General features: G+C 33.3%; 2 protein-coding genes across 20 annotated transcripts; one reads left to right on the forward strand and one right to left on the reverse strand.

Moving 5' to 3' along the window:
- The first annotated feature begins 10988 nt into the window (after positions 1–10988).
- On the forward strand, positions 10989–19856 carry LOC129293927 (chloroplastic group IIA intron splicing facilitator CRS1, chloroplastic). Of its 15 annotated transcripts, none has more exons than XM_054932056.1 (11): positions 10989–11922; positions 12380–12905; positions 13135–13265; positions 13678–14028; positions 14109–14265; positions 14634–14926; positions 15062–15121; positions 15245–16750; positions 16848–17006; positions 18557–18789; positions 18866–19856. In XM_054932056.1, exons 1-8 carry the CDS (start codon positions 11005–11007, stop codon positions 15293–15295), a joined length of 2487 nt encoding a protein of 828 aa, XP_054788031.1. In that variant the 5' UTR covers positions 10989–11004; the 3' UTR covers positions 15296–16750; positions 16848–17006; positions 18557–18789; positions 18866–19856. The 15 variants fall into 15 exon arrangements, with proteins under 15 accessions (XP_054788031.1, XP_054788029.1, XP_054788027.1 ...); XM_054932054.1 differs by having other exon boundaries at positions 15245–15493; positions 16391–16750; positions 16848–18789; XM_054932052.1 differs by having other exon boundaries at positions 15245–15493; positions 16394–16750; positions 16848–18789.
- LOC129293929 (LEAF RUST 10 DISEASE-RESISTANCE LOCUS RECEPTOR-LIKE PROTEIN KINASE-like 2.4) lies at positions 18783–24458 on the reverse strand. Of its 5 annotated transcripts, none has more exons than XM_054932070.1 (3): positions 23677–24458; positions 20028–20063; positions 18783–19939 (listed from the first exon to the last, which is right to left on the reverse strand). In XM_054932070.1, exons 1-3 carry the CDS (start codon positions 24431–24433, stop codon positions 18804–18806), a joined length of 1929 nt encoding a protein of 642 aa, XP_054788045.1. In that variant the 5' UTR covers positions 24434–24458; the 3' UTR covers positions 18783–18803. The 5 variants fall into 5 exon arrangements, with proteins under 5 accessions (XP_054788045.1, XP_054788043.1, XP_054788044.1 ...); XM_054932068.1 differs by having other exon boundaries at positions 18783–19948; XM_054932069.1 differs by having other exon boundaries at positions 20028–20069.
- Positions 24459–25503: the final 1045 nt, after the last annotated feature.

Below are 25503 nucleotides of genomic sequence, written 5' to 3' on the forward strand. Positions count from 1 at the left end.
TATAATATAGGTCCAAAGTAAAATTGGGTCATTTAAGGACCAAAAGTTAGAGAAAAACAAGCTAAAAAGTCTCTGTGCCATATGCTGTGGTACACAGGGCCTTCAGGTGAGAACCACCTTCTCTGTGCCATATGCCTCAGTGTTGCTTACCGCAAGTGTATGGATCGTAGCAAGTAATATAATGAAAGTAAAGTATTGTTCTCTCGAGGATTTGTTCGAAAACAATGATCAAGCAAAAGATTAAGTAAATTTGATCAAATTGAGTTACAAAAAGTTAGGTGAAAATGATTTTGCAAATGAAATTAACTCTAGAAAATAAAGAAAAGTGAGCGATTCACAAACTTCCAACACAATTTAAGACCTAGGATTAATTGTCCCCCTTGCATTTCATAACACCAAAATTACCTCTTTTCATAAATGCTTTTAATGAAAATAAGTGCTAACTTAGGGTTTTAAAAATACTTGAACAAGCTCTCTCAAGTCATGAACAAGTGTTTAGTTAAGTTGATTACACAATCTCTTGTTACAATTAATAAAACTCAATTTTAAACACCAACCCTAATGTGGCTATGCAAGGCTAGCAAGTATATCTCTATCTTACTAGCAAAACCATCCATTCAACATGCAAATATCAAGTTCTTACATAATTTTACCCAAGTTCTACACTCAACTTAGCCTTCTCAAGCTTCAATTAAGTGAACCCAACATCTAAATGGTGGCCAATCAAGTAGAAGCATTAAGGAAAGAGTAAAATAAACACATATATATTATTAATCATAAAAAGAGAGGAGAAATATAGTGTTGATCCATATAAGGGTTCCAAATAATCTTAGAATAAAGGTTTAGCTACTTATAATCATCCACAAGCTACAAATATACAAAATAAGTGGATCCATTTCAGATTATAAGAGAGGAAAGGGAAGAGGAATAGAAAAACTGAAGAAAATGAGCTCTAAATGTCTTCAAAGCTTCAATCTCTTGATCTTAACTCTTCCAATGCCTAAACCCTAGCACAACTATGCTCTAAAAGTGTCTAAAAGTCTGAAGCATGCATTCTGGGTCGAGCTCTCAGCTTATATGTATCATAGCTAACTAATTTCTGATAAATGAAATGCAGCATTTTTCTAATAGCGGTGAAAGTCGCGAATGAAAGTCACGACTTTGGCAGTTTTGCACTGTTTTTACAGCTAACGAAAATCATTCATTTTGCTCTTGATTTCTTCATCCAAAAGCCTTCCATAAAGATCCACAAAGCTCGAGAAATGCTTCTAATCAAAACTTCAATCAAAATAACATGAAATTAAGCTAAAAATATCAAATTAAAGCCAAGAACACAAGCCGAAAACAAAATGCACATTTTTCTAATTTGAGCAATAAAAACATATACAATTGAACCAAAATGGATTAGAATCTAAGAAAAATTTCATGAAATAACATGAACTTCTAGAGGTTAACACTCAGCGTGTGGGGACATGCGCCGTAGCACACTTTGCAAATTTTACAGAAATAATACCCAAATTGATGTGACAAATAGAGAAGAAAGGAAAGGAGAATGGAGGAGCTCACATTTGCTCTGCTAGGGCATGACCTAGAGGGGAATTTAAGAAGGTTTAAAAATCCAAATCATCCAAGGTAAGATCTTTAAACCATTCTTCTCCTTTTCTCTTTAATTTTCTCGAGGATTTGAGTTAGGGTTTGATTGTGGAAGATGATTTTTGGTCCATATAGGTTATGGGTCTAAATTTATTGACTCAAATAGAGTTAATTAAAGTAGATTAGAATATTTAAACTTAAGTATAATGAATGTTTGGTGTCTTAGGTTGTTGGGCACCATTAATATATGAAATTTCATTTTTATAGGTGGTTGGAAGATTGTGATGTCATTAATGAGAATTTAATGGTTTATTAATGTTATTGGAGACTAAAGGTAACTAATAAACCTAAAGAATAGGCTTAAATTCTTATAGAGTGAATATTAGGCAATTTAGAAGTGGAGATTGAGGGTTTAATGCTTGAGTTGGTAATGTTGATAAAATTCAACTTGGTTGATTATAGTTTTGGCTCTTGGTTACCTATTTGATTGGGAATTCAAGCTTGAAAGCTCTTATATTGAGGGGTAAATCTTTAACATTTTAAAGGTTTAAGGTAACTGGGGGAACCCTACTTTGGGTAGTTATATGTTAATTGTAATGTAGATATTGATTATGTGTTTAAAATGAAAATGTTGACTTGTGAATGAGTGCATCATGCAATGAACACCTCATATTTATCAAATCACTTTAATATGTGTAAGCATGCTAAAGAGATTTCAAAAGGAGCTTTAAATTGTGAAAGTAAAAATTGATATGAGTTACATGTTTATGATGTACTCTAAATGAATAGTTAATAATGAAAATAAGTATTGTGATTAAAAAGGTGCCTTAATGTGTTATAATTGAAAATGAGAATTTATACTTACTTGGGTAGTGTATGATCGTGAACCTAATATGAGAATGTGATAAACAATAAATGAAATGTGGAAATAAGTGAGTATCGTTTATGCCATGATCAGTGGGCGGGAGTTTACCTAGAGATTAGGAGTAGAAAAAAATTCATATGGTATTTAGGCTATCCTTCGGTGTACGGGGATATAGCCTTGTCTCATGATTTGTCGAGGGACTATCCTATAATTTGTCAGGAGACTAAAACCTAGTTTTCTCCACCAGTTCAATGAGAAAAATAGTTTGGGGTATGAGACACCTCAGAGATTTGAGAATGGGAAAAGTCGTGATATGAGATTGAGTCATGTGATCTTTGGCCGGGTCACATCTTACGATTGGTAAGCTTGAATAGTTCAGTCACACGGATAAAGCCCTATTTAGTGTTATAACCCACAATTTCAGTTTGAGCAAATAAGGAGGATATAGGGTTGGTTGATCATTGCCTAAATAAATATATGATATGTCACACATGTTAAGCTGTGGCAAGTCATGTGAATAAGGGGTCATGGTCACATATATGAGAATATAGTGACAATGTACCTAGTATATGCGAGACAAAGATGTATTAATGAGAAAGGATGAGTTATGATGTGTGTGTGTGAATATGTTTTAAGTATTTAGTTTTATATGCATGTGCTTGATATATAATTGTGTATGATAAGTTTTTACTTTGATTATTGAGTAGCTAGACTCACCTTTTTTATTTATTTCAGGTTCTAACTCTGGTGCTGAGAGGGAGAAGACTCAGGAGGCTAGAATTAGCATATTCCTACTGTATGCCTTTAGTTTAGATTCATTTTTTGTAATAGTATATGATGCCAATTCTAGGTTGTATGCCATCACATTTACACTATTTTGTTATTGCAAATGTCTAATTTATATTTTAAGCCCTGAGTATTTGAGTATGTTGAGATATATATGTTTATAGGGCTAAAATACTAGTGCAAGTATAGAAATAAAGATTTGAACATGTTTTGATTTATTTAGGTGCAATGCAATAGAAAATTGCCTACCCCATTGTTTTTAGTAAGAAGGGGTTGAGGAGTAAGAATTTATTTTACTATTGTTTGAATGTATGTGAGATATTGTACTAGTAATTCTAAATCTAATGTACATGGTTTAGGTGTGTTTAGAAAGGCTTTTAAAATTTGTTGAGGGTTTTGGACATTCTTTTTGTGTGAAAGTTGTGAAAAGTAGTTAAAAATATTTTTGGGTGTCTAATTTCTTGGTGTGACTTATTTTGAAAGTGAAACTCATGCTATTAGCTAGTTTATGTAAAAAACTTTCTATAGACACCTAGATTAAATCATTTAGACATTAGATGAAGAATCAAAATGCATTAGAAGTTTTTCAATTTTGCTGTCAAATGACAGCAAAAATTATTGATTTTTATGTGCAACATGCTGCGGCCCATGGTGCTTGAGCCACGGTGCATAGCATGGAGAGCAACATGTCGTAATACAGCGTGCACGAGCTGTGGCATGTTGCCTTGTCACACTTTTAAAGAGTTATTTTTTACTTGTTTTCAATTTATTTCACTCCTTTGTGGTATCCCATACTTTCGTAATTTATTTTTACTCTAACATAAGAGATCTTGATCATTTTAAACTCTTTGTGATTATGAAAAACTTGGGATTCTTTACTTTTGAATTAAACCTTAGTAATCACTCTTTAAGTTAATCCTTTGATTACCATAAATTACATTGGTTAATTGTGTTTAGTGGAATGAGATATTATAAGCTTTATGTTGGCAGAGAACTAAGCATATCGAGCTAGAGAGTTCATCGATAGTACAGAGCAGTCTGTCATCCAAATCAAGAGGCTGAGAAGTAAGCACCATGAAAGAGGAAAGGTCGGTAATCTGAGATTATGAGATGACGAACGAGACCACCATAGGTCCCTTAGCAAGATCGAGAGATTGAGATTTGAGAGGGAGGAGAGGCCAAGTCATTGAGAGGAAAAGGAGAATGAGGAGATTTGAGAGGGAGGAATGGCTAAGACTGAGTTTGAAAGCGAGGAGAGCGACGAGATGAAGAGGATGATGAGCAACTGAGACTGAGTCTGAGAGGTGAGAGAAAGGAGAGTGAGGTCCTCAAAGAGGAATGAATGAAGAGTCTATAGAGTTGTGTCTCTAGTGTGAAGCTTAGGGTTTCTTTACCAAAGCTAGATGATGCATTTTAGACATAAAGAAGGGAAAAATGAGCTTAGAGGGCCGCCCTAGCCCAAGCTCGAGCCCATTTTTTAGGGCTTAATAGGGTCGGGCTTAAACGAGCATAAATAGGTAGCCTTTAGGCTTGACCCTTATTCCCGACTCTATGTTTTCATCATCTTCCTCCTCTCTTCACCTTCATATTATATTGCTGTCATCCTCCTCTTCCTCCTTATCTCTTCTCCCTAAACTAAATACCCAAAAACCTATTCCTCAAATCCTCCTCCTCCTTTCACCAAATTTATTTTTGCATATTCACATGACAATTTCAATTTATCAATGTTTGTAAATTTGTTAACTGTTAGATTATGCTAAAATTCAATCATCTAGTTTGGAACATCCAATGTGTCATTTTTAACAGTTGGATCATTGATTTGTTTTGTTGTGAGAATTATTTTATTCACATTACAACCTTTGGTTTGGGTGCTTCCGCTGTCCCTTTCCTTCTTCTCTCTCTTATTCTACATCTCACCAGCATCAATCTTATCAGATTCTATCTCAGGCTTAAGCTCTTATTCCCCTTGACATATTTGTAAGCTTTCCTCCTCCATACTTCTTAATCTCCTAGCTGGCTGGTGCTCTTTTGATAGTACTTCTATGCTCTATTTTTATTTTTAAGTACTTTCTTTCAATTTTTTTTAAGATGAATAAGTAAGCTTCAATTTTCATGTTTTTTCCATCCCTGATTATTATTTCTTCAAGCTTTATATATATATATATATAACTTAATCAATGTTCTGTGGAGATATCCATATTCAATTAAAATACAATGTTGTTGAATTCTTGTAATACCAGTTGATGGAGCAAACTTAGCAAAGTAAGATTATTTTATACATTTTACAAAACATCCTCAAAATTTTCTATATTTTTGAGAGTTTCCACATTATTATCAGTTAAGATTTTGGAACATGTAGGGGTTTCATGGCTTCCTTGTTTTACTATATTACTTTCTCTATTAGTAATTTACAAATACTTATAATTTCTTTTTTCTTTTATGGTTTTGATGTAATTGAATCATCATTTGCAAAACTAGTTAGTGTCTCAATTCATTTTGAGAGTTGGGATGGGGAACAATCACCCTTCCTTTAATTATTTTCATTTTGATTATTGTTAAATATCTATGAATTGAGCAAAAATAGGGATTCCTAACAACAATAACACAAAGTAGATCTAACACAAGGAGTTGAGGTAATGATTTTCTTTCTAAGTCTATATCTCATTCTTAAATTTAACTTCAAGTAGGAATATAAAAATTCTTATTGGTCACTAGATTTGAAAATTATGTGAAGATAGAGGGCTAAAGAAAGGAAAGGGAATAGAGGAATTGTAGCTACTTTTCATCATAGCTAGTTTTCTTTTTGGTTTGAAGCTTTTCATCAAGATTTTCACTTAGGTACACATAGATGATTCTTGTAATGCTATTATAGATAATACCAAAAATGTCTAAACTTGTTAAATTTTATGAATTTAAGTAATCTATTGTTCTATGTTAAGGGAATCCCTAAAGCGAAAGAGGTTGCCATACTAATTCCTCATTACCTAGGTAGTTACAAACAATATGTGATATATGTGACCAACCCTTGTAAACATTAATTCATGCATTATTTATCCTCAACACTTTTTTAAATATAATTTTTGGTGATATTATCTATATCACTTTTGTCAAGTTCAATGAATAGAGTAATGTATTTTTTATGAAATACATGTATGTACCTATAATGTTTTCAGTAGTTAATATTAGTTTCATTTTCTTCTACAAGTGTATGGAATGGGAATCAAGGGACAAGTCAGAATCTAACACTTAATACCTTTGATTCATTATAGGGCACTGGAGGATGAACTAAGCAGGCGCACACTTAACAATTTAAATTGGATTAATCAACTATATAGTATAATGGCAACCTAGGTCATCTCTTAAAAAGGTATTTAAAGATTAAATTCAAAGATTTTTAATGCAATTAAATTAAAATAAAAGTCTCAAAAGTTGATTGATTTTAATTGATTAAAATTTAAAACACTAATTAACCTAATTAAAGCCTAAAGACCTAAGTTAATGAGTTTGTGAAAATAAGATGGAATAGGGTACTTGAAGTTAGATTAATGCTCAAATTCTAACCACTTATAAAATGTAAGTTAGCCACCCTTAATTCTTCTCTTCCTAACCAAATTATGAAGTCACTAAGATAATTCTCTCTAGTAATTTAACTTCACTAGGGACCCTAATTAAGCTTAGGATTCTAGAGCTCAATTCAACTCTCTAATTTAGTTTTAGGCCTAAGTTAGGTGATTATTGGCAAATTCTAGTAAGTATCTTCAACCTTTTACAACCTAAATGACCCCTAAAATTATGGTGGATCATAGCCAAGTCCAGCAAACACTCCTCAAGATTATGATGAAGCATAAACTAGGTTAAAACACTTAAGAACATTCAAAATCATGACACATTCAAGAGTGGCTGAAATATATAGCTCAACATATCAAATGAAATTTGAAAATAATCAAATCAATCTCCATAGAAAAATATCAACCAAGATTATGGTTGTAAAGCCAAGACATAGCAATCCAATATTATAGCCTTACAAGTCTACTAATGGAGAAAAATTAAGAGAAAAATAAAAGGATTACAAAAATTGAAGATCCCAATGGTTCATTGAGCTTTCATCGTCCTTTAAGCACTCAAAAAGATTTAGCCTTTAAAGTTCTTAAAGTTCTCTATGAAAAGCTCAAGTTGGCCAAACCCTCCATGGAACCAAGTAGAGAATGAAGCATGAAATGAATGATCAAGTAATAGGGATGTGTAGGGGGGAGTGAGAGGACAAGAATGGGAGTGATTTGGTGATAATTCAATAGTTAGATGAAGAAAAATGGAGGAGAGAAGGGGGCTGCCGTGGCTGAAAAAATGAGAGAAAATAAAGAACAATGAATAATAAGAGAGAGAATGTGAAATAAAAATGAAGGAGGTGGTGAAAGATTATGTGTGGAAGCTAGGCTATTTTTTTAGGTAAAAAAGCAGCTGATGGGGGTGTGCATTTCCAGCTGCAAATGAGGAGAAAAATAAAAGAAAAAGGAAAAGAAAAAGTTAGGGGGTAAGATACACACTTTTCACATACTTAAATAGGTAGTTTCTTTTCATTAGTTCAAAGGAAACATTTTAAGTAAGAATATTCTCACCAATTTTATCAAATGATCTAATTATTATCTCCCTTTTCAGCCCATAAATGATGCCACATTTTCCCTTTTTAACCCTCTTCCATGATCTTTGACTAATTACAAAATGTCCAAGTTAACATGTTCTACATAAGTTACAAAATGTATATAAAATCAAAATTAAATATTCATATGACATAATAAATAAATAAATCCTTGCTAATTCATCATGAAAGAATATTAATAAAGTAAAATTCAAGAGTTATGACAAGTGAAAGTTTAAGTGTGCACATAAAACCTTAATTTGGTCAACAAAGTCAACAACTCCTGAAATGTATTTTTATTTTATAACTTCAAAACTAAAATTGAATTTTGAAAAAATAATTTCATATTCATTCTTCTAGGCATTAAAAATATGGAACACATCATTAACCCAATTTTTCATAAAAAGTTCAATTTTGAATCAAAATACCCATAGTGTACAATTTTACCTCTTAGGTGATTTTCTTACTTTTGATACCATGAATGCACCAAAATGAGAAATAAAACATGTAAAATAGGTCCTAAATGATGGATCAAGTGTGTAAAATATGAGTCTTATCAGAAGACCAATGACTAGATTTAGAGTCAACAGGATGAAAGAAGTCATGAATTCATTAGTTAGGGATGTTCTAAATAATCAAAAGTTTTGAAGGCAAGTGAAGTTTTAGAAGACCCAAGAAAGACTTTTAACACATTAGGCCTAACCTAAGACACTCAAACCCATGAGTTCAATTAGTTTAGTTAATATTCTTTCTTAAATTTATTAAATTAGTTTATTTTATTTTAATTTCAAATTTAAATTCAAAAAATTAGTTTATTTTGTTTAAAATTCAAATAAGGATGAATATATCCATTAAGGATATGATTGATCCATTTGGAATCTTAAATTAACTAGGATTACGTTATTTATATTTTTAGAAGTTTATTTAAATAATTCAGCCTTTTGTGTTTTAAAGGAGATTTATTGAATTTATGAATTGATTTTTTTTTAATTATGAGGCTATTTCTATTAGTGTGGTTTTTTGTGAGATAACACATAGTAGGATTTCAAATTTTTATGAGCTATCATTTAGTTGCCCCGCATCAGTATGGAATCCACAAGATAAAAAAGCTAAGGCCTTACTAGATTTTAAGAATGAAGACTATTAACCCCCATTGCGTGTGCTCAACTTGCTCATGTAGGCAAAGGAGGCATTGTTATCAAGAACTTGATTCCTTGCTCTTGTCTTCTTTTGTGCAGTTCTATTTTTCTAAAGAATTTTATGTTTTTTATCATACGAAAACTTCATTTATATTATTTAATTATAATTTCAATTCTTTTGTACATAAATGAAAGTTATATATGAATTGTTATATATTTGAATAAATTAAATATTTATTTTTTATTTTATAGCTATTAAATTTTATTTCTTTTAATTATTTTATTTATTTTAGGGGTGTTTTTTTGGGTTATTGGATGTTTTTCTAGGTTATAAATCTTACAACCTAGAAAAACACCCTTATTTTTTCTAATACCACTTTCACATGGTTTGTAATTAGAATTGATGTAGAATATCCACTTTCTAAATTGGTTATAGCTACAACCACTTTAAAAAATTCATTTTCTATATGGGTTGCAATTAGAATTGATGCAGAAAGTAAGAGATTTTTTATATCGGTTGTATAATTAATGTAGAAAACACCCTTTGGAATAACATTGCTTTGTGAATTGATGTAATTTTTTTAATCATTATAAAAAACTCTTTCTATTATAGTTTGATAGGCCATACTTGTAATTTTTGTCAAGTAAAGGCAATTCTAGAAAAGCATGGCCATATTTAAGTCCACTCTCAAGCATAGCAGAAGTGGAGTTCCATCTAGTAGGAATATTTAATTGCAAGCCCATTAAAATGTTTACCCCACCAACTTGTTCAACAATTTCTTGAAAATCATACTTGCTTCTAATGCTTTCAAATGTTTAATGCCCTCCCCACTCTTATACAAAACTGATCTTGTAACTTTAGCCCTTGAACAATTAGGTTAATAATGTGGATATAACACCTCATATGAAAAATTTTTCCATTGCAAGCCAAACAATTTTGCAAAGATAGTCTTTGCATATTATCATTAGTGGATCCATTTGTCTATAGTAAAACTTCTATATGTCCAAAAACTATTTAGAAGATATGACTTAATTATATAAATGAGAGAATCATATCTAAGAATATTGTAAAAAATAATTTACAAATAAGGATCAATATTAAATTGTTTGTTATTAAAATAGTAAAAGGAGCTTGTTTTTCTTTTTCCCGAATAGTACTTTATTTTTGGTCTTTGTTTGTGTATAATTTTTTTAAGAGGTCTTTGCATCCAATTCTCCTTATATAAATTTTGAGTTATAAAAATTATGTAATTAATTATAAAGCTATATAATCTCTTAATAAAAATTTAAAAATTCTTAATTTTATTTTTTTCAAAAGAAAAAAAAATTCAAGAATTTTAATCTTTGGATATTTATAAATTTAAAGGATCAAATTATAAGAGAATGATTAAAATAAAATAAATTATATAAATCTAATTTAAAATCGAGTTTGGCCAAAAAAATTAAAATTAAAAAAATTATAAATACATGTAAATTAATTTTTCTAACAATTAAGTAGTTATGTCCAATGTTAGAAAATTTAAAAATTATGTAATTAATTATAAAGCTATATAATCTCTTAATAAAAATTTAAAAATTCTTAATTTTATTTTTTTCAAAAGAAAAAAATTCAAGAATTTTAATCTTTGGATATTTATAAATTTAAAGGATCAAATTATAGGAGACTGATTAAAATAAAATAAATTATATAAATCTAATTTAAAATCGAGTTTGGCCAAAAAAATTAAAATTAAAAAAAAATTATAAATATATGTAAATTAATTTTTCTAACAATTAAGTAGTTATGTCCAATGTTATGCAATTAAAACTGGCATATTTACATGTCTAAAATCTTGTAATGCCAAAAGCAAAAAAAAAAAAAAAAATGTGCTTGTAAATTTTTTTTGGGATAATAAAAAAAATTTAACTCGTTCTGTTAAGAAGAACTATTCTCGTAACATGAGAGAGAGAGAGAGAGAGAGAGAGGCGCTTCACCCTGAAATATCATGGCAAAGTGTGATAAGCTAAGAAACTGGATGCGACAACCGGACTCCCACATTCTTCTTCAGTTCCGCGCGCGAAGCAGGCAAAGAACTCACATCTCACTCATGCCTGCCATGATCTTCCTTTCTCTTCTTCCTCAGCTATCTGGTAATCCTAACATCGCATTTCACTCCATCTCATTCCCTTATTCTTTCTCTAATACTTCATCCTTCTCTCCCCAGAATCCTCCCAAAAATCCCATCCAAAATCACCCCTTCAATCTTTTTCCAATTGCCTCCACAACGAACCCAAACTCCCCTATCTCCTCTGAGTCTAAGTCCCATCCTGATGCTCCCGTCAAGGCCCCCACACCTCCGTGGATGAAGGGTCCTCTTCTTATCCAACCTCATGAAGTTCTTAACCTTTCTAAGCCCAATGCCAATAAGAGATTCAATAAGAGTGAGGTGGAACAATCTGATAAGGCGTTGACTGCGAAGGAAAGCGGCGTCAGAGGGAAGAAGGCTATGAAGAAAATTGTCCAAAGCATTGAGAAGCTTCGGAAGGGTCAGAATTACTCAACTGACGAGCAGATGGATTCTGCAGAAGCTGGAATTGGGGATACTTTAGAACGATTAGAAAAAGACGGGGATTCCAGAACTTGGAGTAGGATGCCATGGGAGAAGGATGAGAGGATTGAGTTTCGGAGGACGAAAAAGGAAAAGGCGGTGACTACGGCGGATTTGACGCTTGATAAGACATTGCTTCGGAGGTTAAGAAGTGAGGCTGCGAGGATGCGAACTTGGGTGAAGGTTAAGAAAGCTGGGGTTACTCAAGCTGTTGTCGATGAAATTAAGCGCATTTGGACTAGAAGTGAGCTTGCCATGGTCAAATTTTGTGTCCCTTTATGCCGGAATATGGATAGAGCTCAAGAAATTGTCGAGGTTAGGCTTGTCAGTAATTTTGCTATTGTATTTTCAAAGCGATATATTTTAAAAGTTGGTTTTTTTAAATTTTTTTTCAGTTCCATATGTGTAAGCTGCCATATTGAACTGAATTTAAGAATTTGTCTGTGCTGCGTACCTTGAATGAACTGTGGATATGGGAATCTTCCGGCAGGAAATTTACTGTTCCCTAATGCTTGTTTGGCTAGTTAAATGTTTTGTTTAGTTCAATGCAATTTCGCATGTTTAAAAGCTAACAATAGTAACCTGATTCTAACAGCGTTTCACAGATGTGAGACAAAATTTGACTAATTTGAGGTGTCTAATAGTGAGAAATATTATAATAATTATCATATCATATCTTTCTTTGACATAAAATTCATTACTTCTGTTCCTTAATAAGTTTGTTTCTAGTTAACTAATCCAATGCGTTTGTCTTTATTTCCTATGCGAATAGTTGAAGACTGGAGGCTTGGTTGTCTGGAGTAAGAAAGATATTCTTGTCATCTATCGAGGGCACAATCATCAGATCACTCCTAAACTTTCTGAAAAGATTTATACAAGATACTTTGACTGTCAAAACAACCTTCATGGAATCAATTTTTTGCAGTCAGAAACCAAGGACAAAGTATACCAGTTTCGCTTCCATCAAAGTAGTGCTCATGACATGTTGAGCTGGAAAGCTGATAGTGGAGACTCTACGGCAGTCGATATTCATAGCGAAGATGTGAATGGCCAACTTGTGACTGGATCATTGTTTGAGAGGGAAACTGACAGGTTACTGGATGGCTTAGGACCTCGTTTCATTGATTGGTGGATGCATAAGCCACTCCCTGTAGATGGTGACTTACTTCCAGAAGTGGTTCCTGGATTTGAGCCTCCATTTAGGCTTTCTCCACCTTGTGCTAATTCAAAAATGACCGATAATGAACTTACGTACTTGAGGAACCTTGCTCACCCTTTGCCAGTCCATTTTGTTCTTGGTACTCTCCTGCTTTATGTAATCCATCAGATTACTTCTATTGTCTTCTTCCTCTTCTTCTTCTTCTTTTGCATTGTATTTTTTTGTTTAAGCCGAGAAATGGTAATATGTAATTGTTTTTTCTTTCTTTCTGGATTTGATAAGTTTAGCAAGAAACATATATGGGGTGCCTTTTATACTTATCATTGCATATACAAGGTTAATTGATACATTTTCTCTCTTTTACGAAGGTAGGAACAAAGGACTACAGGGCTTGGCTTCTGCTATTTTAAAGTTGTGGGAGAAGAGCCTTGTAGCAAAAATTGCTGTGAAGTATGGAGTTCCTAATACTGACAATGAAAAAATGGCCAATGAACTGAAGGTAAGTTTCGTAGAAGCTTACATTATGGTCTAAATCTTAGACCAAGACATTGTAAGTTGTAGGAGCTTTGTCCGGTATGTAAAAGGTTGACTCATCGAGTTGGATTGAATTAAATGACTTTTACTCACCAACCTTCAAGGTAGAACTTGTCACTTTGGTTGTCCTCATTTGCAAATTTATCCTTCTCACGTGACGTTGAGCAATTTTATGAAACAGGAATGAAAACATCAATGCTAATAATGGTTGGTCATATATTGGTTTCATTTTAAATCTTATACCTGAAAGCCAAGCTAGAATTTCTTGTTGTTCTGCTGTAAAATTTTCCTTCCTAGCATGTATGCACTTTCAATGTGATGATTCTGGTTCACGCATGTTGTGACTAGTGTGCTTAACATTGTTATCTGCAATGCAGTTTCTCACAGGAGGAACTCTGTTGCTGCGTAATAAGTTTTATATAATACTCTATAGGGGCAAGGACTTCCTTCCTAGAAATGTCGCAGCTTTGGTGGAAAAGAGAGAAGAGGAGCTTAAAGGCTGTCAACTTCACGAAGAAGTTTCACGGCTGAAAGCAGTTGAAGCTTTTTCTCCAATTGATGAACCACAACAGCACATTAGTACAAGTGGGACTTTATTAGAATTCAAGAAAATCCAAAGAACGATTTGGGATGCCAAAAACATCCATGTAGACTCAAATGTTCAACTGGAAGCTGAAATAGTCAGATTGGAGAGGGAACTGAAAAAGGGAGAGCGCCAACTGTCCATTGTATGACATGATTTATCATCTTTTTCTTGTAAGTTGGAATTATACTAATATTTTGTGAATTATCTTGGCGGACTCTGCAGCTTAACAAGAAACTAGAGATCTCAACGAAGGAACTATCAAAGTTAAATGCTGCTTGGACACCTTCGGATAAGGATGCAGACCTGGAAATAATGACAGAAGAAGAGAGACAATGCTTCCAGAAGATAGGACTGCAGATGCGTAGTTGCTTAGTGCTTGGTAAAGAAATTGTACTTCTCAAATGTTGTTTCCTTTATAGGCTACTCTCACCCTTTCGGTGCTGTTTTATCTAATCTGGAATCTTGATTATATATATGTATGTATATATATGTGTGTGTGTGAGAGTTTGCTTTGAGTCAAATGGACAAATATATGGACAAATATATATTATTTCGAATTTTCAATTGCTTGTGAGCCAGATGACCCAGATTGAAACATCCGAAGAAGCATATTCTGATGTGGCTACAATTGTCAATTACAGTTACAGATGCAGTTATTATTACAACTTCTCAATGAAGTCGTTTATTGTTGGAAATACCTTTGTTTCTTTTCTGGCTCTCAGAAGTTCTATTAAATGGTGAGTGCAGGTAGGCGTGGGATCTTTGATGGTGTAGTGGAGGGCATACATCAGCACTGGAAGCACAGAGAAGTAGTAAAGATCATTACAAAGCAGAGAGTGTTCGGGCAGGTCATGAACACAGCAACATCCCTTGAGGCAGGGAGTGGTGGGGTTCTAGTTTCTGTTGATAAATTAAAGGAAGGCCATGCAATAATTATTTACCGTGGAAAAAACTATAGACGGCCTCTAGAAGGGTTGACAAAAAATCTTCTAACGAAAAGAGAAGCATTGCGTAGATCTACTGAAATGCAGAGAATAGGAGTAAGTGATTGCTTTCTTTTTGTTCTGGCATTCTCGTAGTTGTCTAGAGACAATTATAAACATTTCTGACTATAGATTTACTTTTACATGTATTCCCTTCTTCATGTGGGTCTGATTTGCTTATTATTGTCCCAGTCACTGAAGTTTTTTGCACATCAAAGACAGCGGAGAATTGCAGATTTGAAGCTCAAAATGGTAATACAAGATTTTATTTTTTGCTTGAAATTAGACCATGTTAACAAAATTAATAAATCATAAATCTGTTTGGTTCTTTCTATTTGACAAGAAAACTTAGACTTTTCAACTTGGATTTTGCAGGCAGATCTCCAGCAGAGAAAGGAAGTTGAGCAGAGGGATAGGGAAAGTTAATATATGAATGCACACGTCCCACTGGTTTCCTCATAAGTTTTCTGCAAAATGGGGGGAGACGAGATAGGAAAATTTCTACACGCATCAGTGCAGAACATATTTTTGCAAGTGATTAATCACTGTTTGAGTTGAGTCCTGCAAAAAGTAGAAAAAAATTCAGTATCTGGAATTCAACTGCCATTGATGATTTGCCCTAAAGTATGGCTAGTACATTTTTTAGCAGATTTCTTCTATAAAACATTTTTTAATACATTCATAGGTATGAGGGAATGAATGGGATTATAAAAATAAAGGGATCTGAGGGATCTCACTGCATTCATGACAACATTTTAAAAGTGAGGAAAGTGAGTGTTTATAAATGCTGCAATCCCTAATGTTTATAAATTAGTTGTGAATAGTATTTATTAGCCATCAGTGATTTAGTAATTATGAGGGAATATTTGGATAATTTTGTGAGTGATTTTAGGGATTTTTTTTCTGCCCTTGCTCTTGCATGTATGTGAGTAAAGGACATGTTTTTGAGAGATATATTAAACTAAGAACTTATTTTTTACTCAAACCAAATATTAGAATGATAAACTATTTGTTATTGATTCTACTCTTTTTAGAAACATCAAAATGAGGGCGAGCTTAACCAGCTCTTATAATCTAATTTCTTCTGTTCTCTTCTCTCCTGGCACATGCTTCTCTTTTCTTTCTTGCCCCCTTCCCCTTTCCTTTTCAGACAATCAAATATTGATGTCATTGGGAATAGAGCTTCACACTTGAGCACAATTTTGAGGAACTTTTCCCCTACTTTTTTGGCCAGTCAATTTTAAGGAACCACCATTTATATATATATATATATATTGAAATGATACGGAAGACTCCACCACACCTTGAGCATCCCATGCCTATCTTAGTTATTATCATGAAGTTTCTCGTTTTTATTGCAGTATTTGTCGATTTTATCAATAGAGGCAATTAAATCTTTCAATTTTTATTTTATTCCTTAAATTGTTTCATTTTGCCAGATTCACTATATTTGGAAACCATGCAAAATGCTTTATTTTTTAAATTATTCAGTTTTGTGATGACAAAATTTATGTTGACCAGCAGGAACTATAGGCAAATCAGCGCCTTCCTTCATCTCTAACACATTCTAAGTCAAATGTGGGATTGGAACGTGTGGAAATATCTTTGCTTTTATTACTTTGTAAATATTTTCTAAGATAGGATTATGACTGGGCATTGATTATATAGCATTTATTAGCTTTTATTTTTTATCTTTTTTTTTTTTTAACTCTCTTAAGTGATTGTTTTCTTTTCTTGTGCTTCTGGTATTCTCCTAGTTGTCTAGAGACATTTATGCACATTTCTTTCTATCTATTTTCCTTTAATTGTATTCCTTTTTCCATGTGGGTCTGATTTGCTTAACTTCAACAGCAGAGAACCACAGATTTGAAGCTCAAACTGGTAAATACAAGAAACTTTTTGCTTGAAAATAGACCCTGTTACCAAAATTAATAAATCATAAATCTGTCTAATTGTCGTTTCTATTTGACAAGAACAGGGTTTTTTAGGCAGACCTCCTGCAGAGAAAGGAAGTTGAGCAAAGGGATAAAGAAAGTTAATATTCGATACATGCATCTTAATAGAAGGATTGCTCTTAAATTGTCTGCAAATTGGAGCGAGACAAGAGATAGGAAAATTTCTACTAGCATCTTTGCAAGTAAGTATCTCAAATTTCTTAATCACTGTTTGAGCTGAGTCCTACAAAGAGTAAAAAAATTCAATATATGGAATTCAACTGTCATTGATGATTTGCCCTAACTTATGGGTAGTTCTTTTTTTAGCAGATTTCTTTTTTAGAACATCTTTTTATATACATTCATGAGAGTGAGGAAGCAAATGAGATAATAAAAATGAGACGACAGGGATATGACCAGTGACCACGTTCATGACCCCATTTCTTAATGTGTCTGTAAATCCTTTTGTAGTCCGTCAGAACCAAAGGATACACTGACCATAAAGACCTACCTTCCATTTCTAACCCCCCCCAATAAAGGACATTTTTGAGAGAGATATTAAACTAAACGCTTCTTTACTCACCAATTATTAGAATTCTATTTGTTATCGTCTCTACTCTTTTTAGAACATCAAAATGAGGGAGAGCATAACCACCTCTTGTAATCTAGTTTCCACTCTTCTCTTCTCTACCAGCACTTCCATATCTTTTCTTTTCTTCCTTGCCACAAATATTGGACTTGGTTGTCATTGGAACTACTGTATATAAGTATATATATATTTGAATGATATAGAAGTCTTCACCATACCTTGAGCTTGCAGAAGTCTTCCCTGCACCTTAGATACGGGCACTCTGTTGTATGTCCTTTAACTCCTCTGGTCAAGAAGAAGATGGTCATGAAGTTTCTCATTTTTATTTATATTTGGTGATATATCAATTGAAACTATGATATTTCGTTTTTTTTATTCCTTAAAATATATCATTTTGTCAAAGTCTCTATATTTGGAAACTATATCCAAATAACTTGACGCTTCATTTTTTAGAATGATTCACTTTTGTTGTATCAAAATTTATATTGAGCAACAAAAACTATAGGTAAATGAGAGTCCTCCTTCATCTCTATTTCTTTCTCAGTCTTATGTGAGTTTCAAATGGCATTTGAAATTTCTGTTAATGGTCTTGTGACCTAGTAGCACTAAGATCCCCTGCTTGTGGTTGATCAAGGATTCGATCTTGGTTGCATTTAAGCTGTTCCAGCTTGTCCCTGTGCGCTCAAAATTTCTTTCCACACACTCCGTCATGTCTGGGAAATTTAAGCCTGATCAAAAAAATTGAATAGGACGCAAGCTTAATTAGTTTAGTCTGCATAGTACATAAATAACATTGGGAAGTCAGATTTAGAATATTTTCTTTAATATACAGGAAATATTATCAATAGATATTGTGGTTGACTGATCCAATAATTAGGGCTCAATATGCGTAAAATTTTGACATGATTGTATATTGACCGTCATTCGTTGATCATTGGCCCTCATATTTATATGACAATTCTTAGCATCCATACTAATCCTTAACTGCATGATGGTACTTAAAAGTGTCTAGATTTTGATAGAAAATATCTAAATTCAATAAATACTTGCACGTGTAATTCTTTTTTACTGTGACTAGCTAGATACTCTAATATAATAATGTAGTATCTTTAGAAAAAAAATGATTTATATTTGAATGCATCCTAAATACGAAGGCAAATATAGGAATCATGATTGCGGAAGGACATAATTTAGAAAATACAACTGGAATGATTAATCGGCTTCATAAAGGAACACATATCAACTACTTAGCTGCAAAAGGTTTGAAAACGAAAAAATAGATCTGTTGGTTGGATAATGCTTCTTTTATTCATGAACGAACTGGAAGGGAAGCAATAGCTGGAAGTTATTCATGAATTTAGGAAAACAATTCAAAGTTGAATTGTCCTCAGCAGCAGGTAGAGTATATCAGTTAACTGCGTAATGAATTTGTCTGGATAATTTCTTCGGAAGATCCATTTGACAATCCGACAGGTGATTTTGTAGGAGATTCAAGGGATGGTTTGGGAGGAATTGATAAAGATTGCAGGGGTCCTTCTAACATTTCTACCACTTTACTCATAGCTGGTCTATCCAATGGATTTGTTTGAATGCACCATAGACTCACTAAAGTCATCTTCCTTACCACCTCATCGTCTTCCATTGTGATTACTATAGAACTAGCTGGATGATGACCGCGTTCAAGATCCTTATAAATCCAATCTGGAAAATACATTTCTTCAGTATGTGATCCTCTGCTGTCATAATTCTTCCTTCCTCCAACCATTTCAAGGACTAACATACCATAACTATAAACATCAGCTTTATGAGAAACTCCACCAAATGCTCTATTGAATATTTCTGGTGCAATGAACCCTACTGTTCCTCTAGTGCCCAAGATTGATACAATACTCTCCTTACAAATCTTAGCTAATCCAAAATCGGATATTTTTGGGCAAAATGTTTCATCCAAAAGAATGTTTTGGGGTTTGATATCAAGGTGCAAAATCCTAGTGTTACAACCTCGATGCAAGTACTCAAGACCACGAGCAATGCCAATAGCAACTTGGTACAACACATTCCACTCCAAAATACAAAAAGCATTTGGAGATCCTCTTTTATAGATGAAATTATCTAAGGAACCATTTGACATGTATTCATAGATTAGTACTCTTTTGTTCCTTTCACAACAAAATCCCAGGAGAGTGACTATGTTGACATGGGAGGTTCTGCTGATCCTTGCAACTTCATTTATAAATTCTTCTCCATTTCCTTTAGATTCCCTTACTACTTTTACTGCCACAAGACGGCCATCAGGGAGGCTTGCTTTGTACACGACGCCATAACCTCCCTCACCTAATTTGTTTGAAAATGATCTAGTCATTCTTTTCACCTCTGAATAACTGTATTTCCTTGGTGCCAAAGAGCTATAATTATTTATGAAGGATCGAAGATTGTTATCATGATATGCTCTGCTCTTTTTGAAGATTTTCCCATTTTCTATTCTGAAATGCTTCTTGCAAATATAAATAATCAAGATCAAGATTAGAGCAAGCCCACCAACTCCAGCTGAAATGGCTGCATTTACATAACATAACTTAAAATCTTTATGAAAATGCTGAAGCAAATAAAACTAAAGCTTTACTGTATTTATCACCTATGGCAAGTTGCCGACCTCGCTTCTTTGTTGACCCTGCAACTAGAACATTAATTTGGAACAGATTATGACTATTATCTTTATTTGCAGAAAAGTATACTTAATATCGTAATATATCACAATAAATTTATCCATGTTGCATGCGGGGCTTTTTTGAGAAGTTAAAAATGAAAGCCTTTGAAATAGTCAAGTTTCCTTTGAATTTTAATCAACACGCTAATTTGGTTAAATGATATAAGTTATGTGGACAGATAATATAAGTTATGTGCGTGCGCACCCAGTTTGCATGCATCATGCACATAAACAAACTGGAGTGATCTTTTCTCTAATTTCGGGGGAAAAAGAAGATGCTTGCTGTTCCACAATTTTTAAGGACTTTGGGGACGAAAATTACGCTTCAGCCATTGTTGTGACAAAAGGATTCTAAGAAGTTTCCAGTATTAGTATATGATTCGTGAAGCCATACGGGGCTAATCCCCATCGGTGACTTGGTAAGACTTGAAAGAAGGATAATTGTGAGCAGCACTGATTCCTTGATAGCATTGCAACACACAAACACACATAAAAATAAGAATTTGACGCGTACGAGGAAAAAGGCAGTATAAAACTGTTGATAGAATGAATACAAGTATAAAAATAAAAAAAAAATAGAAAATTATATCTAAAGATTTGTGAAAAAAATTATTCAAAAAATTAATAACAAGTCACAATTTTAAAAAAAAAATAAGTTTATATTTTCATTTTAATAACAATTTATTTTATATTAGTTCTTGTTGTGGAGAATTTTTTTTATAAGTCTTAAGCTGTGATTTTTTCAAAAAGAAAAAAAAAATTGATGTCGCCAACTTAACAGCTACAAATTTTAAAAGTTCGTTGACCCTGCTTAGTTGTCAAAAGAAAGGAACAGACAGCAAATAAAATACTCCCAGTCCCTCCCTTAAAATTATGAGGTTAGATATTTAAATATATGTAAAACATTTTTTTTACTTTTTAATGTATAATTAATAAATTTTTAAATATTATTAATAAATAAATCACTTAATTATACATTTGTCTGAAATTATTCATGTATTTAATAAAAATGTCAAATTGACGATAAGTATATACTCTCCTAATTCTAAATATAAGATGCACTTCTCTAATTTTATTTATAGAATATTTTATTATTTTTTACGTGAGGTTTACCTCCCACGGGCGGGATCGCCCTGTGAGTGCCACACCGGCTGACGCAGAACCCGTCGACGGAAACGTCCTTGGCGGTGAGGACGACGGTGATGGAGTCGAGGTCATGGAACTTGGACGCCAACGCTTGCAAGTGTCTGGACCTGAGGAACTTCCCGAGAGAATAGGTCTCGTGAAGATACTGCTTCCCTACGACGAGCGCAGAGGATCCGCCCTTGTACTTCCCGGTGGTGCCCCACCACGTGGCCGCCGAGGGAAGCGGCGCCTTCGGGGAGTTTAAGGATTCGATAAAGTCCACGATGATGGACCGTTGGATGGGAGTAAACGAACCGTACCAGACCAAATTAACGGTGATCCTCCCCTTCAGAAGCTCGCCGTTGTGGTACTTGAGCACCAAGGGTTGTTGCTGAACCAGAGCCCCCTCAGCCACAAGCCACAGCCAAAACACAGTGAAGCAGACGATGGCATTATGGTAAATGAGAGACATTTTTAAAGAGAAACTCAGAGGAAATAGAAATGCATGGGAAAAATTTATCTAAAGAGCACAATGGAGCCGAACGAAGAGGATGGGCTATTTATATAACGAGGAAGTGAGGACTGAGGATAGTAGCCATCCACGTGGCGGATCGTGATTGGGTGTAAAAATTCGTTAACTGTGCCAAACTGTGAGGTTCTTCGAAAGTGTCGTGACGTGGCGGTCTCAACGATAGCGACGTCGAAGTCCAGAACTATGCATCCGCAGAGGAAGTGAAATGACCGATTTGACCTCACTCTGGATATATATCATCCACAGTCCCTATGGAACCATGCATTTGAGAGCAAGTTCGAATAAAACCACGTGGGTCCCTATCAGGAACATTTCAGGAAATCATGGCCGTTGGATGAGAATGGACGGACGTGATTGGGAAGAAGTGAGTGAAAATGATGACTTCATGTTTGTATTTAATAAATTTTGTTGGTCGACATAATTTTATTTTAAAGTATCACACAAAGAAATATAAAAATCTCATTAATTTTGAATATGATTAATATATAATTTAAACTTTAAATTATAGGTATATTTAAATTTTAAATTTTTAAAAAATATATTTTAAATCTTAAATAATTAAAGTCACAGCAATTTTGTGCTCACCATTAAATTTTAACAAAAGTTCATTAAAATATGGCCTAATGTGTAATTTTTATTAAATTACTCTCCTTCTCTCTCCTATCCTCATTTGATGAAAATCGCACATTAAGCATTAGATTTTAAAAAATTGACAAACATTCATTGAAGTTTAACAATGAAGGGTAAAATTGCTCCAACTTTAATTGTTTATGATTCAAAATATACTTTTTAAAAGTTTAGTATTTAAATTGCTCTTGAATTTATAGTTCAGAATTTAAATTACATATTATTCCTTTTGAATATTTTTCAAAAGTTTTTAAAAAAATTCATTAATTAAACAATGAAAATAATTTATATTTTTAAGTATAATATCTGTAAATTTTTTATTTGGAAATCCTAACTTTTTAATCCACTCTAATTTTGCCAATGGCTTGCAAGCAGTATATCACTAGAGACATAACTCCCACTCAAAATTAATCAGTGTTGCATGTTCATGGCCCCATCCGCTAATTAAGATAAACCAACTCTTAGACAGTTAATCAAATTGTTATTAGAAAAAATATTATTTTTAAATCAGAGCGATATACACTAATAATTTGGAGTTACAAACTGGATTAACCCGCCATCTTCTAAAACTGAACTACAAAGCCATTCAGACTTGGAAAAAAATTCTTATGAAGGGAGTACCCCCCAGGCCCCCACCACCATCATGCTTCGCTATATTTTATCTTATTAAGGATAAAGGTAAAATTTTATTAATTTTTTATTAATTTTAAAAAACATATTAAAAGTGAGTTATAAATAAGATTAGAAGATTATTATATCTTAAAAAATTTGTTAATTTTATCAACTAAAAGAACATAGACATGATTATTGATTATTGTGTCATTTTACAAGAGCACTTATTAAGAGACTTAGTGAATCATTAAATAATATTACGTGATACTTTATATTACATGGATTATATAATTCTGGCAAAAAAGAGTTAAAAATAGAAAATAAAAGACACCTTATAATTAGTAGCAATGGGTCGATGAAAACAAAAATACTTCCTTCATTAAAAAATATAATGTATTTTTTTAAGAGTTGAATGTTAAAATATATAAGACATTTTTAATGTTTTAATGTGTAATTATTACCTTTTTAAAAATATTTTTATTAATAATGACTTTATATTTATTGTAAAATATTTAATAGATATAAATATAAAAAAATAAAATTAGTTTAAAAATAAGAAATTTAGTTAAAAATATTGTATATTTTTAAAAGTAAGAATTATATGTATACAAGAAAAGAAAAATTTATTAGCGACGAAAACTGCCATAATGCTATCGGCATGATGTAATAATTTAGATGTACCTGGAATCGTTGAGTCATCTCTTATGGAATTGTCTCTTATGGAGTAGCAGGTAGGCTGATTTGAACCCAAATTATAGCCACAGACTGCGCCGGTTCTCTGACACTTTTCACACTCAGCAATACCAGCTATCCATTTTACTCTAAACCCTTTGTTAAGTATCCCTTGCACTATGCTCGAAGCAAAAGAATCGATTTCTGACGGAGAAACTTCAACTGGAACAACCACGCTTGCAGAACATAACGCAGAAATTTCAGGCATATGATCCAACAGTACATAGCCAAATGGGTTATCAAACCCATTTTTACGACAAGGAAGTTGTAGAGAGCTTATTGAAGAGATTGAAGGACAACCATATAAAAAGGTAAGATATTTTGTCTCAGGCACGTTTTCAAACACCAGAGGGTCAAGGCTTGTGCTGACAAGCTGATTTGGGCACAGATTTTGCGAGTAGTAGTCGAATCTAGCAATTCTCAGAATATGTTGGTCTGGATGGGCTTCCAAAACCAGGTATCTGACCCTTTGGATTGTTATGAAGGTTGAACCTTCAGAACAATTGAGATACAAATCAGGGTAGCCGCAACCTTCTGGACGGCCCTGTCCCCAGAAAGGAAACCCAACGTTGCTAATCTTCCCACAATCGTACCGAGCACTGCAAGCTTTATGATAATCGTTGGCGATCGAATACGAAGAAATCTGGTGCAATAATGAAAGTGTTATGCATGAAAGAATAAGCCTTGGGGTGAAGAAAGAAGCCATAGTGAAAAGAGGAAGACGACACGGATGAAGAAGAAAGAAATGAATTCCCATGTGAGAAGAACTTTCATTTGGGTAAAAATATGTTGACATGATCAACGATAATGATTTTTTTTTTTGGGAAAATTAATCTCCTGATCCTTATAGTTTCATCTAAATTAAATTGGGTCCTTATAATTTATTTCCTTTTTTTTTTTTTCCTGGGGACGTGACGGAGCTTCAAATGCTGTTTGCAATATGCTGAGGTGGCTAACGGATGACTATGTGAGCGGTGAGTGAGTGTCCAACTGGATTAGTTTTGACAGATGGTTTTGTAGTAATCGTCCCTAGCAACTGTAAGTCTGTGAAGTCCAATTAAGATGAAGAACTCGATATGTAAGGGACTCTGATTATCTTTGGGATATTGGCTTCGCATGTGAGCTGGAAATAGACCACAATACTCAGCTCTGTTGCCTCACCAGAAGGGATATTTGAGATTTGAAATGCTTTCAAGTATCATCCACACCTGGAGATGTTGGAATATTGATTGAGATGAAGAAAGGGTCCTTAATAAATCAAATGATGGAGGATGGATCCAGAAAAGGTTTCATGAGAAAGAAACTAGTCCCTCTAGTCCTAGATGTAGAAGTTAGATAACTAATTTATGAATCAAGACTCTTTCCTGGTCCTCCTCTCTTGAGCTACCTCCTGCCCTCACATGGTAGCGGGTGGGGCTTAGGAGGGGAGAACCAGGAGGGAGTTTTGCCCCCTAATTCACATGGATAGAAAATTAGTTATTTGTTGCTGGAAATGGGTAGTGATCATTTGAAAAGGGAGAGATGACAAATAGGTGAAGAGTGATAGAAAAATAATACATCTTTAATTCAAAATTTCAAGTCTCAAATTTATGAATAATAATTCTCCTTTATTATATATTAATCGTTTAGATCAACTTTATTAAATGGGAGACTTATTGCATTAAGTATGCTCATACTTAAACCACCTACCAAATTTGTTGGTTTTTTCTTAAGATACCCCTGTTGATTGGACATACTAGAAGTTGTTTGGGAAAAAAATAAATGTGGGAGACGAAA

The sequence above is a fragment of the Prosopis cineraria genome, unplaced genomic scaffold (assembly GCF_029017545.1).
Source record: "Prosopis cineraria cultivar Desert tree isolate PC_DT_omini unplaced genomic scaffold, ASM2901754v1 PC14, whole genome shotgun sequence".
NCBI lineage: Eukaryota > Viridiplantae > Streptophyta > Magnoliopsida > Fabales > Fabaceae > Prosopis > Prosopis cineraria.

Coding starts and splice junctions, on each gene's coding strand:
- LOC129293927 (XM_054932051.1), top strand. CDS start 11,005: ATGGCAAAGTGTGATAAGCTAAGAAACTGGATGCGACAACCGGACTCC. Junction 13,266..13,677: donor AAATGGCCAATGAACTGAAG/GTAAGTTTCGTA, acceptor TCTGCAATGCAG/TTTCTCACAGGAGGAACTCT. Junction 14,266..14,633: donor GCGTAGTTGCTTAGTGCTTG/GTAAAGAAATTG, acceptor TGGTGAGTGCAG/GTAGGCGTGGGATCTTTGAT.
- LOC129293929 (XM_054932067.1), bottom strand. CDS start 24,433: ATGGCTTCTTTCTTCACCCCAAGGCTTATTCTTTCATGCATAACACTT. Junction 20,070..23,676: donor AGATGACTCAACGATTCCAG/GTACATCTAAAT, acceptor TTAATGTTCTAG/TTGCAGGGTCAACAAAGAAG. Junction 19,949..20,027: donor AGGTCGGCAACTTGCCATAG/GTGATAAATACA, acceptor ATGTAAATGCAG/CCATTTCAGCTGGAGTTGGT.